The 15,262-nt window shown below is 40.4% G+C and overlaps 1 protein-coding gene across 1 annotated transcript; it reads right to left on the reverse strand.

Moving 5' to 3' along the window:
* Window positions 1-451: 451 nt before the first annotated feature.
* ZNF281 (zinc finger protein 281) lies at window positions 452-3,133 on the reverse strand. Its single transcript, XM_007941096.2, has 2 exons — window positions 2,998-3,133; window positions 452-2,889 (listed from the first exon to the last, which is right to left on the reverse strand). Exons 1-2 carry the CDS (start codon window positions 3,131-3,133, stop codon window positions 452-454), a joined length of 2,574 nt encoding a protein of 857 aa, XP_007939287.1.
* Window positions 3,134-15,262: the final 12,129 nt, after the last annotated feature.

Consider the following 15,262-nt stretch of genomic DNA (forward strand, 5'->3'; position numbering starts at 1 on the left):
TACTATCTGTTAACTGGATATTCCATTACAGTGATAACGTACAGAATTCCCATGCGTTATTACACTTTCCTGAGAGTAAAGCAATTAGAATAACCTTAATCCTAGCAACAAAGTTTTTTTTTTTGTTTTGTTGTTTTTTGTTTTTTTTATTTTTTTATTTTTTGCATTTAAAACTTTTGGGCTATTCCCTGACAATCTATACATGTAAATTTGATTGCTAAACATTGTCACTTTGAATGTCAAACTATTTTTAATCTATTGATTTTGATTAAAAATCATAATACAAACAGAGCTAAAATCACACTAACAAAATAAACTAAATATGAAAAGTTGCATTGAAAGGGCATTACATTATTCTTAATAGGATCGTGTAGAAACATTCCAATGGCAGTGTTCTCAAAATAAAACAAAATTACATTAGAAGACTCCCAGCCTGGTCACTTTAGGGACCTTACCTGTAACTTTGGCTGGTGGGTGTCTTTACTCTTGTACTACATGGCTCACTTACATCAGACATCATATTTGTATACCCTGAGAAATCTGACACTGAAGTCCTTACTCTATGGTCCACTTCTCCATTAGAGTTAGTGATAAAGGTCATTGGCACCCTGCTGCCCGACTTAAACTGAGAACCAAATGCCTGTGCAAAGTTCTCAATCTGGTATGTTGTTCTAGGCTCTATGTCTTTCTGAGGATCTATCTGGCTAGCTAACTCCTGAGATGGAATCTGAAAGCTTGTTGAGGACTCTAAGTTTTTCTGTTGTTCCTTCTGGCTAGTCAATTTCTGAGATGAGGACTGGAAGGCTGATGAAGTCTCTAAGTTCTTCTGAGAATCTATCAGGTCATCTAGCTCCTGGGAAGGTGTCAATTGCTGATGTGTAGCATCCAAAGCAGATAAATAAAGACCTGGTTGAGATCCAAACAACATCCCAAAAGGAGGCTTTGGCAATGAAGATGGCAACACTGAGGTAACAGACTGGCCGAAACCACACTCCAAAGGAGACGTAGTGTATATCTGTTTTTCTGGAAATAAAGTGTGGTTGTGGAGAGGTGAAGACAAACTGACAAACTGGAAACTGGGTGCAAGAGTAAAACCTGCATTATTAGATTTTTCAAAAGCCTGTTGGAGGTATTTGGAGTATTCTTGCAACATGCTTGCTTTATCATTTGAAGGTGTTTGGGTGCCTGGACTCAAATTTTCTTCTTGAACCAATTCTGAGTGTTCTCCTGAGGTGTGTAAATCCACTCGTGGCTCTGTCATATTGAAAGGATCCTCCTTCTGGCTTTCTGATTTGTTGGAGTACTGATCTAAAATACTTTGTAAAACCTCATCAGGAATTCCAGACTTGTCATGACAAGACTTAATTTCAGCATTTAGAGCTGAGGAGTCAATAAGTGACAATGGTGCCTCATTGTCCAAAACACTGACACCTGCAGACTGAATGACGGACTGCTGGGAGACCATGTGTCCTACATTTATGGAAAAGGCACTGTTGCTGCTGGCAGTTGGTAAATATCTTCTTTTCTTTGAAAACTGCATGGCATCATCATAATTACTACTTATTTGACCTTGTTTGCCACTTGTACTTTGGAGAAGACTAATGGTCTCCACACTATTATTTGATACTATGCCAAGTGAGCCACTTGGTTTCCCAGACAAGGATTTCTGTCCCACTATGTCTGGTAAGGGTGACACAAAATTAAGGTAGTTTTTGTCTGTATTCTTTCTGCTTCCTTTTTTAAAAATCACTTTTGGCACCCTTTTCTGTAATTCATCTATACCAGTGCCAATTATGCCTCCACTGGAAGACACAGTAGGCATCTCTACCGAATAACTCTGCATGTTTATATTATTTGAAATTTGTGATTCGTTTGTTTTACCAGTCTTATGTTCCTTATTCTCAATAGCTATACTCTTTGACTTCATTTTTCTCCTTGAAGAACTTGTATTTCCCTGAGACAACACAGCCAGATTACCCATATTGTTATGGTTTGATGACCCAGGTTCTGCATTAGTTGCTCCTTTAGCTATGGCTTCACCACATGTGCGCCTGTGCTTCAACAATCTATCAGTCCTGGAAAAATACTGTTGGCAAGTGTCACATTTATATGGCTTTTCTCCACTATGTGTCCTCTTGTGTCTCTCCATATGGTACTTCTGAATAAACTTCATGCTGCACTGATCGCATCCAAATGGCTTCTCTCTACTATGAATTTTCTCATGTCTCTGCAATAGGTATTTCTGAATGAAACCCATGCTACACTGGCTGCATTGGAAAGGTCTTTCTCCTGTATGAATGAGGACATGTCTCCGCAGGTGATAGGAGCTTCGGAAAGCAGCACTACAGTGATCACAGATATGAGGTTTCTGACTTGGGGAGAGGATGGCACCTTCTCCATCTCCAACCAAAGAAGGTTTAGAAGATGCACTTGGCTTCCTCTTGGCTTTGATTCCCTGAGATTCTGGCTTTGGCCTCTTTGCCTTTTTGACATTAGTGTCCTGCTTTGGCTCCTCACTGCCATGGTGGTCATCAGTCCTGCTACTGCTGCTGAGTAACACATCACGGTGGTGCTGGGCTGGTTGCTGCTGGGCATGCTGGTGGAGAATGCTAAGGTCCTGGATGACGCCGTGGCTCCCCCCTTCCCCGCCTCCTAGGCCTGGAGATCTCTCTTCAGCCCCAGCAAACAGCCCTCCAAAGTGATGGTGGTGATGGTGGTGGTGGGACTGCTGCTCCTCAGGATCTGTCGGTTTCTCTTGTTTGATGCTAACCAAAGACTGCAAGAATCCCCAGGAGGTCCTCTGCGAGGGGAAGGCCGCGGCTGACGCCGCCGGCTCCTTCTTGAAAGTCATGTCCGGGGCTGGCGGAGGGGGGGGCTCAGCGGCTGGGGTTGCAGAGGTAGAGGAGGATAACACGCACTGCGGGGGAGGGGCGGCCGACCCCGCCGGCCGGGTGAAGCTGGTGACCGGGGGAAGTCGGTGGTTGAACATAACCATACCCTGGGGAAAGGTGGGTTCCATCTCTGCCCTCCTGCTGCTGCCGCCGCCGCCGCTACCACCACGGCCGCCGGAGCCGCTACCACCGCTACTGCCGGTACCACCGCCGCCACTCAGGAACCCGCTGCCGATTTTCATACCCCGGAGGAGGCTGGCTGAGAAGAGGAGGAGGAAGAGGGAAGAGGGAGGAAAGGAGGTGGAACCGGGCCCCGGGCCGGGACCACCGCAGCACTTAAGACCCCGCCGCGCCGCCGCCCAGACCGCAACGCGCCCAGCACTAATTCCCAGCCCACCCGCCGCCGGCACCGGCAAGCAAGGTTCGGAGGCTCTTCCAAGGGGCTCGCTCTCTCCCTCCCGGGCCCACCAGTAACACTTACGGGTCCCGCCGCCGCCGCAGCCGCCGTCGCCTCCAGTTAATAAAAATAACGCCGTCCTCTCCACAATGGAATTAAAAGCCTCTCCTGTACTGCGCAGCCGCGGCGCGGTGTCTGCTGGGAACTCCTCGACCCGGCCAGAGGGGAGCTCTGCAGAGGTAGGGCGCATGCGCCGCAGCTTCCGCCCGGCCTGTCTGTCAATCACTGGGGCGGTTGGGCTGAGGGGTGGCCCATGGCGAGAGGGGCGGGGATTTGGATCCCCTCTAGAAAGGGTCTTCCGAGGAGATTAGGCGTGGTTGGTGGGCTGCATTGAAGGAGGTGAAACGGGTTGTGGGCTTTGGGAGAAATAAGCCTCAGAGGTGGAACCCAAAGGGCGGTAAATTATGGGGGACGGTACTGCAGTATGGTGTGGGAGCTGCAGAGAAAGAGGGAGAAGATGGGGTAAACTGAGGAGTGAATGGTGGAATTTTCTTTACAGCTTGCAATCCAGGTATTGAATGAAAACCCAAATCCATGAAGCAATCACTTAGGACACTTTTGCTTCTAAATTCCACCTAAAAGCTTGGACGTCAAATGCTCGACATCTGTTATAACAACTTACCTCTGTATCCCTCATAGTTTTGGAAACACTTTATTAATGGGCACATATTTTTTGTATTTATAGGAGGAGCCTTCCTTGAAACTGCAGTAGAGGTACCATAGCAAGGAAAAAAAAAAAAAGTTGTCACGCTGCCAACCTACCTGAAGGCTACTGGAAAAGGAAACCGCGTGTAATCCAGGTGCAGCAGCCCTGTAAAACACGCCCACACACATACTTCATCATCATCAGATGTTATTTAAATGCCCTCATACCTTGGCAGTCTGTGCTAATGAGTTTGTTTGCCATGCTGTATTGCTGCCTGGCCAGTTATATTGTTTGTGAAAGATTGACCACGAGGCCCTTCAGAGATTGCTGCTGGGATCCACTCTCCCCTCCTCCAGTATAGAATACTAGAAAATACGTGCAAAATTACGAATTTTTTATCTTAAGGGAACATTACAAAGTAAACTCTTGTGGCAAAGTCAGACCAGCAAAAATGAGATAAATATATAAAACCAAAAACCAAACCCACTGCTGTCCGGTAGATTCCAACTCCTAGCAAGGGATGAGTAATATTAGGCATGCAAAATTGTAAACCAACAACATTTCTAATGAGGCATAGTTATAAATCACAGAATATTTTTGATAAGAGAACTAAAACTATGGTGATAGTTTATATAGTATATTTTCTTAATGAAATTGCAAGTTAGTTGTCTCACAATATTTCTAGCTAAGTAACTTCTCTTAGAAATTTCACAATTGAAACCATAAAGATAAGTAATTAACACAGACTTCTATGAGCCTATCTCAAAAGCTTAAAAGACTAATGAGCATTTTAAGATAACAAAAAAAGTATTTTTCTAACTCCATGCAACTGCATATGAACATTCTGCCACTTAAACTGTGAAACTTTAAAACTAGCAGGTATATTTAAGTGTTAACAGAAAGACTGAAAATTCAGAAACTTAAGTCAGTGGTAAAATATTAGTCAGTGCCTATGAGAAATGAGGCTGTCCCCTTATTCAGGGTGTCAGTGTTTAATAGTAAGCTGGGATGCATATAAGCTAGTCCAAGCATGAAGGGCAGTAGGACACTCATATGAAAAGCCAACTTTGTTCCTCAGTTATCAAGATAAGAAACCTGTCATTTCTCTCATTCACTCTGTCAGCCTTGAGATACTCCAAGCTGACTTACCTCTGTGTTGTACACCCCATATATCAGGAAGATGAAGAGACCCTGTAAAATAAAATGGAGGGAAAAAGCTGTTAACGCTAATCATTTCAGCAGTAGAAATACCTGAAATAAACTTTCCTGGGAACAGAGAAAAGAAGACACACTTCATCAAGGTCAATTTATTTTTCTATTTTTCAACATTAGAAGCTGTACCTTGAGCATTTATATGATAACATACCAGCACATCACTTATAGTGGTTGTGCTATTGAATTCTTAAGAAATAGGAATAAAAATACCACCCCAAGTACATAGCATATTAATTAGAAAAACCAGTGTGCTGGTCTCTGAAAGATGTCTGCGTAATGAAAAAAATTAAACTCAGAGATGTTATCAAATTAATCACAGAAATAGTATTAAGAATCAGTATTTCTGAGCACTGATTTAAACTATAGTCTCTAGAATATATAATAGTCTTCCGTGGTATAAAAATTAAAATACATGGATTATTGAAATATAGAAGCACTAAAGGAACAAGCTTAAGGTAATAACTTAAACAGGAATAGTTTTCAACGTTATTTATGTTTACAATATCAGTTCAAGTGAAGATAAAATTTCTCATCATCACTGTATATGAAACTGCATATATAGTATTATATCCTATACATAATAAAATTTCCAAAGATCTGTTATATATTAGTTTTTAGCTTTAGGAAATAATTAGAAAACATAAATTAAACCTGTTAATTGTAAACATAAACCCATTTCAAAAGTAACTAAAATTGATGTGCTTTAAACTTATTATAGATAATAGGGGCAAGAAAATCTCTGAGTGTTTTTACCTTGAATAAGAAATAAAAATCTATATTGTACTCTTCTTGTTAGGTACTAGGATGCCAAATATGAACCAGGGATTTAGACTAAAATCAGGAAATAGTTCAAATAGTTAAGTAGTGGGATATTTTCAAAAGGAAGATGTTCCAGTTATATTTTAATATTTGTTTTACCTCTGAATACTTATATCTTACAGGTTATGGAAACAATCCTAGAACAAGGTGATTATATAAAACAGAAATGAGTTTTGCTCTTGTTAGTTTTTTTTTTTTTCACTAGACTTTATTTTTTAGAACAAATTTAGATTTGCAGAAAAATTTAGAAGGTAGTATTCAGTCGCATATATCCCTCCCTCAGTTTCTCCTGTTTTTTAGCATCTTCATTACTGTGGCACATTCCTTAGAATTAATCTCACTAGTTTCAATACTGTTGTTGTTGTTATGTGCCGTCGAGTCGGCCCCGACTCATAGCGACCCCTCCTTGGGTTTCCGAGGCAATATCACTACAGAAGTAGAATTGCCCAACCTTCCTTCCGAGGAGTGGCTGGTGGGTTTGAACCGCCAGCCGTCTGGTTAGCAGGCAAGTGTCTTAGCCACTATGCTACCAGAGCTACTACCTATATAATTCCAGAAACTAGAACTACTTAAGTACATGAATTTTCATTAATAAGAAAGATTAATGATGGATGTATAACAATAAAAAAATTCTATTTGGTTAAAAACTTTTAAAAATTCAAAACTTGTTAGAGCTTTTTTGATGTCACTATGCTGAATATCAATACTCAATTCCATCTTTCCAATAGCCTTCCTCAAGAGCTACACAGTGCAGAATAAATTCACGCTGCTTTGATGGCAGTCATTTTACAGTCTACTTATTTGTCCCTATTATAGATAATTCTAGATAATGCAAGAAAAATTTAGTCTCTGATTTATGTAAAAACTGTAAGATATCTCTTTCTTCCCCTAGTAATTGCTAATTATTTATTTCATTTTTGTGCTATATAGATATAAAATTAAATCATTCAAATTTGAATTCTATTTATGAGATAGGAGTATTTTGCTTTATGCAATAGATGAATTCTTGAGTAAATAAAATTTCCTGTACATTGAACTATATGCACTATGATTTCTATATGACAAGGATGCCAGCTGTTTATAAGAAATCTTGTAGGACACTTTGAAAATCAAAGAGCCTCTCTATAATGTGCATAAGCACTCCTGCAATCTAGCAATTTTCAGCTTGGTTTTCTCTTAAAGTAAAGAAAGTAGAAGTTTTTTTAAAAAATCGTATTTTTCGCAATGCCTTGGTAAACGGAAGAGAACACAGAGTATGCCTTCATATTTTTATTTATTTCCCTTAACATGTTACATTTTACATTTTAATAGATTTAACTCTTTGAAAAAGTAAAATGATCAACAATAAAAGTCTCTCTTTTGTTTGCAAAGGACTTACACTGAAGAAAATAAAATAAAAAAGGATTTTAGATAAAGGCAGCTTCTATAACCAAAAGTTTTTTTTTTTTAATTTATCTTTCTCCTTTTTTTCCCCAACAAATGCTCATTTAAGAATATGATAAAGAAGCAAAGTGCCAAAAGGATGGCTTCTGAAGACTGAAGAAATCTGAAACTTAAAATCACTCCAAGAGCTCTCTACTTCTCTTTCCCTTAGGTTGTCTACTTAATGCCTATACAACCAGTTGAAAGGTAAAACACTAGTCCTTCTACTAATAATAAATTAATTTTCTTTTATTACACCCACAAATGCTGACTTTTTTCTTCTCTGAATTTACCAGCTATTGACAACTTAGATATACCTCTACGGAACTTTGTAAACCCTTTAAACCAAAAACCCACTGCCATCAAGTTGATTCCAACATATAGCAACCCTGTAGGGCAGAGTAGAACTGCCCCTTAAGGCTTCCAAGGTTTCAATCTACAGAAGCAAATTGCTTCATCCTTCTCCAGTGGAGCAACTGGTGGGTTTGAACTATCAACCTTTTGGTTAGCAGCCAAAAGCTTAAACCACCACACCACATGAGCTTGTTTCATAAACCTTTTACTGCTAGATAAACACCTCATTTCCTCTGTTCTCCAAAGGAAAGAATCAACAGAGAAACAACTAAACATAAAAATCTGAAGCCATAACTATAAGCCACTTTTAAATTCCTGCAGAGAGAATACCTTTAAGAACAGCTGGAAGGAACCAACTGCCAGTCTTCAACTGGCACTGAGATTTCTGGAACTTCTTAAACCAACATTCTGTCCTATTAAACAGTGAATACTGAAATATGCTACTTGTTTCTGAAATGAAAGGTCCTTCGTGTCTGCTAGGTGGTTTTTGCTACTCCATCCATAGACATACTCATCCATAATATATCTGGGATATTTATCTACAGAGGTAGTGAATTTTCAATGTTTTAGCCACAGTAAAAATAACAGTAAATGGGCAGGAAGCACCCAAACTATAGCTAGATTCCTGTAGCATGTGTGTGCTTTATGGGCAGAAGCCAGGAATAGGGAAAGAACACCAGGATATTACATCTGATACTATACAGGAGTTAAAAATAGAAACTGAAGGGAAAGAGAAAAAAAAAAACCCAGACTCTGTTATTTCTTTCTCGTTTATCTATGAAACGTTAAAAACTGAAGCAGCTTTGTAAATATTTTCACTGTTACAGAACCCCAGTGAACAATATCTGCAGACAAAGTCAATAGCTGACCTCAGGTCTGCTAGTTTTATATTAATTGTTCTATACTTTTATAGTGCACTTCATGATTGCTACAAAATCAATCTTCTTTTAAATGGTAATAAATTCTTTTCCTGGTGCTACAAAGAACAGGAAAGGTGCCTCCACACACAGTACTTGCCAATTCAAGAACCAGAGTATTAACAATGCTAATATATGTATAGCTCTCTCAGAGTACTTTCATTTACATAATTCCATTTGTTCCTCACTACATTGCTGCGAAGTGGGAAGCATGGGTATTATTAGCTTCGTTTTTGTATATGGGGATTTTGAAGCTTGCTCAGAGTAGCACTGTGCTGACAAATTGGCAGACCCAAGGATTAGAATTCTGACTCTTAATATAACACTCTTTCACACATTCTGCCTTAAATAGACACCTTCATAACTCTTAAGTCACCAGCTTCAAGATAATGTAATTGGTGAGATCTTTCAAAGCTCAGGCTTGTTGAAAGCATATTGTAGTTTGATTAACTCAGAGTCAGGGACTCGGTGTTCTGTAATAGGGCTTCAAATACCCTACTGTCATAAGCGGCCTATCAGGTACAACAGGAAATGTGCTCTGCAATGGTGATTCTTAGTTGCTGTGTGCCAGATTCTGTCATATGTATGTTTCTTACAAATTCTCATTCAATGATGCATACTTGGTAGTTGCAGGGAAACATCTTTTCCCATCAGAAGGCTGGTAGGTAATGGCATAGTCAAAATCCTCATCACTATCATCCCTTACTGAAATTCTCTGAATGTGTAGCCCTATACTGTTTTTGTTTTTCTTTTAATTTTTTTTTTTCTACAAATCATGCTCTAACCTACTTTCAAAAAACAACTCCCATTTTGGGGGTTATGACCTATAGAAACAAAAGCATCAGCGTACAAAACCAAAACTAAACTCGTTGCCATCGGGTCGATTCTGACTTGTAACCCTGTGTGTTCCAGAGTAAACTGGGTTTTCTTGACTATAATCTTTATGGAAGCAGATTGGCAGGCCTTTTCCCAGCTCAGCTGGGTGGTTTGACCATCAGTCTTTCAGATAGTTGCTGTTAGCTGCTGTTGAATAGATTCCAACTCATGGCAACTTCATGTGTGCAGAATAGAACTGCTTCATACGGTTTTTCAAGGCTGTGACCTTTCGGAAGCAGTCACTGAGTCTGTCTTCCACGGTACCTGTGGGTGGATTTGTACCCCCAACCTTTTGAGTAGTAGTCCAGTGCTTAACCATTTTTGTCACCCATAGAATCAGTGTACAAGGATATGTACATTCTAATTGCTTGCTGCAGCATTGCATATAGTGGCAAAGAAGTAGAAACACTGCATACCTTACAGTGTAGAAATAGCTGAGGAGATTGTGGTATGTGGTATGCCCATACCATAAGATTTTAGACAACCAAAAGTGTGGGTTAGAGTTGTATTTATTAGCATGGAAGGATTTCTATGTGTTATTAAATGAGAAAAAAAATGTCATATATCCTCATGTTTTTAAAAAAACATACAACAAACTCCCCCTTCTCCCTCTGTAAATAGAACTGATTAAACAGGAGAGAGATATGGAAGGATGCTGTCACTAGTTTCTTAGTGGGAAGGATGAGCGAGAGGAGGGAAGAAAGAAGCAAGACAGAAGCAAACTGGAAAAACATGCATGATGTTTCAACTGAAGGGGTGGAATAAAAATATCTATCACATTACTATAGAAAACAGAATCTGCATATGGACAGGAATCTAAATATAAGATAGACGTGGAATATTTGATTTAGAAAAAATTGTGGAAATTTTTTTTTAATTCTTATTTTACTACAAAGACTATATATAACACATTTGTACAAAATAGGTGGTGGTTGTTGTTGTTGTTATGTGCTGTCAAGTCGGACCCGACTTATAGGGACCCCTCCTTGGGTTTCCAAGGCAGTAGCACTATGGAGGTAGATTGCCCCATCTTCCTTCTGAGGAGTGGCTGATGGGTTTGAACCGCCAGCTTTCTGGTTAGCTGTCAAGTGCCTTAGGCACTATGCTACCAGAGCTCCTTACAAAATAGGTTAGGTGGGTTTATTTCTTAAACTGCATTTATTATTATATACATAAGAATATGTATACACATACACATATTTAATATATTCATATACATGTATACATGCTCACATAAATATATATACATATAAACATATACATGAATACACACACACACATATATACATATACTCATAGACCAGTTGCCATTGAGTCAATTCTCACATATGGCAACCCCATATATGTCAGAGAAGAACTGTGCTCCATAGGGCTTTCAATGCTGATATTTTGGAAGTAGATGATAAGGCCTCTCTTTCAAGCATGACTGGGTGGACTTGAAGCTCCAACCAGCCAATTAGCAGCCAAGCATGTTAACCATTTGCATTACCCAGGAACTCCTATGCGCATATGCGTGCACACACACACACACAGAGATGTGTGTGTATGTGTGTGTATGTGCGCATGTCTGAGAAAGACATGACAGTCAAAAATAAAGCCTGAAAAAAAAAAAGAAGCTCAAAAAAAGAGATGAAAGAATTCTCCCCCCAAATCTATGCATTTCATTTAGCTCCTGGTAGTGGTTATGTGGTTCTCCTTCTCTGATAATAGGATTAGTTATTCACAAGAGAGAGACTTCTTCCTGACAGTGTTTCCTAAAAGGAACGCTGACTGAAAAAGAAGAAGCTCTTAAATGGTAATTTTGCAGGAGAGGTAATGAGGATTCAAAGAAACAGTTGAGTGGAGTGGTCACAAGCTAATAGTTTTAAGTCAAATAAACCATTTGAATTCCCACCTCTACCACACACTAGTCCTGTGACTTTGGACAATTTTCTTAACCTCTCTGAACTTTACTTTCCATATTCTGTAAATGATTATGACTGTACAGTGTGGTTAAGATAAAGCAGGTAACACTTGACATAATGCCTGGCACAGAATGAAAATTCAGTGTGTTAGTGTGTGGTAGTTCAGTTTGTGTGTCAGCTTGGCTGGGCCTGGTTGAATGGCTGGGCAGCTGGATGTAGTATTCTCCATGATGAGACTGGTAATCAACTCTGTGGTAGAATCTACTGTGAGCAGCTGAGTAGCTGCCTTTGGGTATGTGGTTTGCTTCCTGTATATAAGAAACAACTTTGGGAATGGTCTCTGGCATAAGGCACACTTGGACCCTGCATGTAGCCGTGTCATTGTTCAGCAGCCTGCCATGCTCTGCCGACCTTGGGACTTAACAATGTCTGTGAATTCAGGGCCTGCTGTGTGGTTTGATAACATCTGGACTTTGCCTTTTTGCTTGTCAACCTTGGCCTTCTCAGCCTCAGCAGCCAGCAGCTAGTTCCAGTGGGCCAAGAGCAGGAGGCAGAACTGGACCCCAAGGTTGAGGTGCTTTCACCCAGCTCCTAGAGCCTGGCAATTTGAACTTGGACATAAAGCCTCCAAACTATAAGAGAATGAACTCCTGTTTGTTAAGGCAATCCCATTTGTGGTATTCTTGTCAGAGTGGCACTAGGTAACCAGAACATAGTGATTAACTTTAAGTTCTTTAAAAACATTTCTTCTATCCATTCTCAATGAAGACTGACTGCTGTTTTGGTAGGTACTGTTGAGTCCATTCCAAATCGTAGTGACTGCATTTACAATAGAATAAAACACTGCCTGGTGCTGTGCCATCCTCACAATTGTTGCTACATTTGAGCCCATTTTTATAGACACTGTGTCAGTCCATCTTCTTGAGGGTCTTCCTCTCTTCTGCTGACCTTCTACGTTACCAAGTATGATGTCCTTCTCCAGGGACTAGCCCCTCCTGCAATATGTTCAAAGTCTGTGAGAAGACATCTTGCCATCCTTGCTTCTAAGGAACATTCTTGCTATACTTCTTCCAAGACAAATTCGTTCATTGTTCTGTCAGTCCATGTTATATTTAACATTCTTCACCAACACAATAATTCAAAGGCATCAATTCTTCTTTGGTCTTCCTTATTCATTGCCCAGCTTTCACATCCGTATGAAGCAATTGAAAATACCATGGCTTGGGTCTGTCACACCTTCATCTTCTAAGTGACATCTTTGCTTTTTAACATTTAAAGAGGTCTTTTGCAGCAGATTTGCCTAATGCAATATGTTGTTTGATTTCTTGACTACTGCTTCCATGGGCATTGATTGTGGATCCAAGTACAGTGAATCCTTGATGACTTCAATCTTTTCTCCATTTATCATGATGTTGCTTATTGGTCCAGTTATGAGGATTTTTGTTTGCTTTATGTTGAGGCAGGAGCTCTGGTAGCGTAGTGCTGAAGGCACTTGACTGCTAATCAGAAGGCTGACGGTTCAAATCCACCAGCCACTCCTCAGAAAGAAGATGGGGCAATCTACTTCCGTAGTGATACTGCCTTGGAAACCCAAGGAGGGCTTGCTATGAGTAGGGTCTGACTCGACGGCACATAACAACAACTTATGTTGAAGTTTCAGCAGAGCTTCCAGATTAAGACAGAGCTGGAGGAAGGACCTGGCAATCTACCTCTAAAAAAAAGATTGGCCAGCCAGGGAGCAAGCTGGCAGAAGTTTGGAATAGCTAAGGGATACCAGGAAGTGAGCAGAGAGGTTTGGAAGAGCTAAGGGAGACAAACTTGTCTATTAGTTTGTCATACTGTGATGGCCTGCATGTTGCTGTGAGGCTGGAGGCTATGCCACTGGTGTTTCAAATGCCAGCAGGTTTACCCATGGTCGACAGGTTTCAGCAGACCTTCCAGAATAAGACCGACTCACAAGAAGGAAGAGGCCATCCACATCTCAAAGAATTGGCCAGTGAAAACCTTATGAATAGCAGTGCAACACTGTCTGATAAATTACTGGAAAACTTTTTGAGTAGCTCTGAATCATTGTCCAATATAGTGCCCAAAGATGACCCCCTCAGGTCAGGGGCACTCAAGATATGACTGGGGAAGAGCTGCCTCCTCAGAGTAGAGTTTACCTTAATGATATGGATAGAGTGAAGCTTTCAGGACCTTCATATGCTGATATGGCATGACTCAAAATGAGAGGAAACTGCTACAAACATCCATTAACAATCAGAACATAGAATGTACAAAGTATGAATCTAGTAAATTTGGAAGTTGTAAAAAATGATGGAATGCATAAAGATCAATATCCTAGGCATTACTGAGCTGAAATAGACTGGTTATGGCCATTTTAAATCAGACAACCATATGATCTACTATGTCAAGAATGACAAATTGAAGAGGAGTAGCGTGGCATGCACCGTTGCAAAGAATGTTTCAGATCTATCCTGAGGGGGAGGGGTAAAAAAAAAAAAAAAAAAAAGATCTATCCTGAAGTGCAATGCTGTCAGTGATAGGATAATATCCATACACCTAGAAGGAAGACCAGTAAATACTACTATTATTCAAATTTATGCACCAACCACCAAAGCCAACTATAAGGAAGTTGAAGATCTTTACCAACTTCTGCAGTCTGAAATTGACCGAACATACAATCAAGATGTGCTAATTGTCATTGGTGATTGGAATGCAAAAGTTGGAAACAAAGAATCACCAGTAGTTGGAATATATGGCCTTGGTGATAGAAATAATGCTGGAGATCACATGACAGAATTTTGCAAGACCAATGACTTATTCATTGCAGATACCTTTTTTCAGCAACACAAACAACAGCTATACACATGGACTATGACAGATGGAGAACACAGGAATCAGATCAGCTACGTCTGTGGCAAGAGGTGATGGAAAAGCTCAGTATCTTCAGCCAAAACAAGTCCAGGAACTGACTGTAGAACAGACCATCAACTGCTCATATACAAGTTCAAATTGAAGTTGAAGACAATTAAAACAAGTCCATGAGAGCCAAAATATGGCCTTGATTATATATCTCCTGAATTTATTAACCATCTAAAGAGTAGATTTGATGCATTTGAACACCAATGACTAAAAACCAGAGGAATTGTGGGATGACATCAAGAACATCCTCCATGAAAAATGTAAAAGTTCATTAAAAAGACAGGAAAGGAAGAAAAAATCAAAATGGATGTCAGAAGAGACTCTGAAACTTGCCTTTGAACAGAGAATAGCTGTGATGGTTATGTTTGTATGTCAGCTTGGCTAGGCCTGGTTGAGTGGCTGGGCAGCTGGAAGTAGTATTCCCCACAATGAGACTGGCAATCAACTCCATGGTGGAATCTACTGGGAGCAGCTGTGTAGCTGCCTTTGGGTATGTGGTCTGCTTCCTGTATATAAGGAGAAGCTTTGAGAATGGTCTCTAGCCTGTGGCACGCTTGGACCCTGCATGTAGCCATGTCGTTGCTCAGCAGCCTGCTATGCTCTGCCGACCTTGGGACTTACGATGGACTTAAGTTAATGGCCTGCCGTGTGGTTTGGTAACATCGGGACTGTGCCTTTTTACTTGTCAACCTTGGGGTTTCTCAATCTCAGCAGCCTGCAGCTGTCTGAGTGAAGAAAAGCCTCCAGCTCCAGTGGGCCAGGAATAGGAGGCAGAGCTGGACCCCAAGGTTGAGGGCCTTTCACCCAGCCCCTAGAGCCTGGCACCTTGAACTTGG

Source organism: Orycteropus afer, unplaced genomic scaffold, assembly GCF_000298275.1.
Source record: "Orycteropus afer afer isolate SDZICR_OR568_19922 unplaced genomic scaffold, OryAfe1.0 scaffold00075, whole genome shotgun sequence".
In the NCBI taxonomy this organism is placed as follows: Eukaryota; Metazoa; Chordata; class Mammalia; order Tubulidentata; family Orycteropodidae; genus Orycteropus; species Orycteropus afer.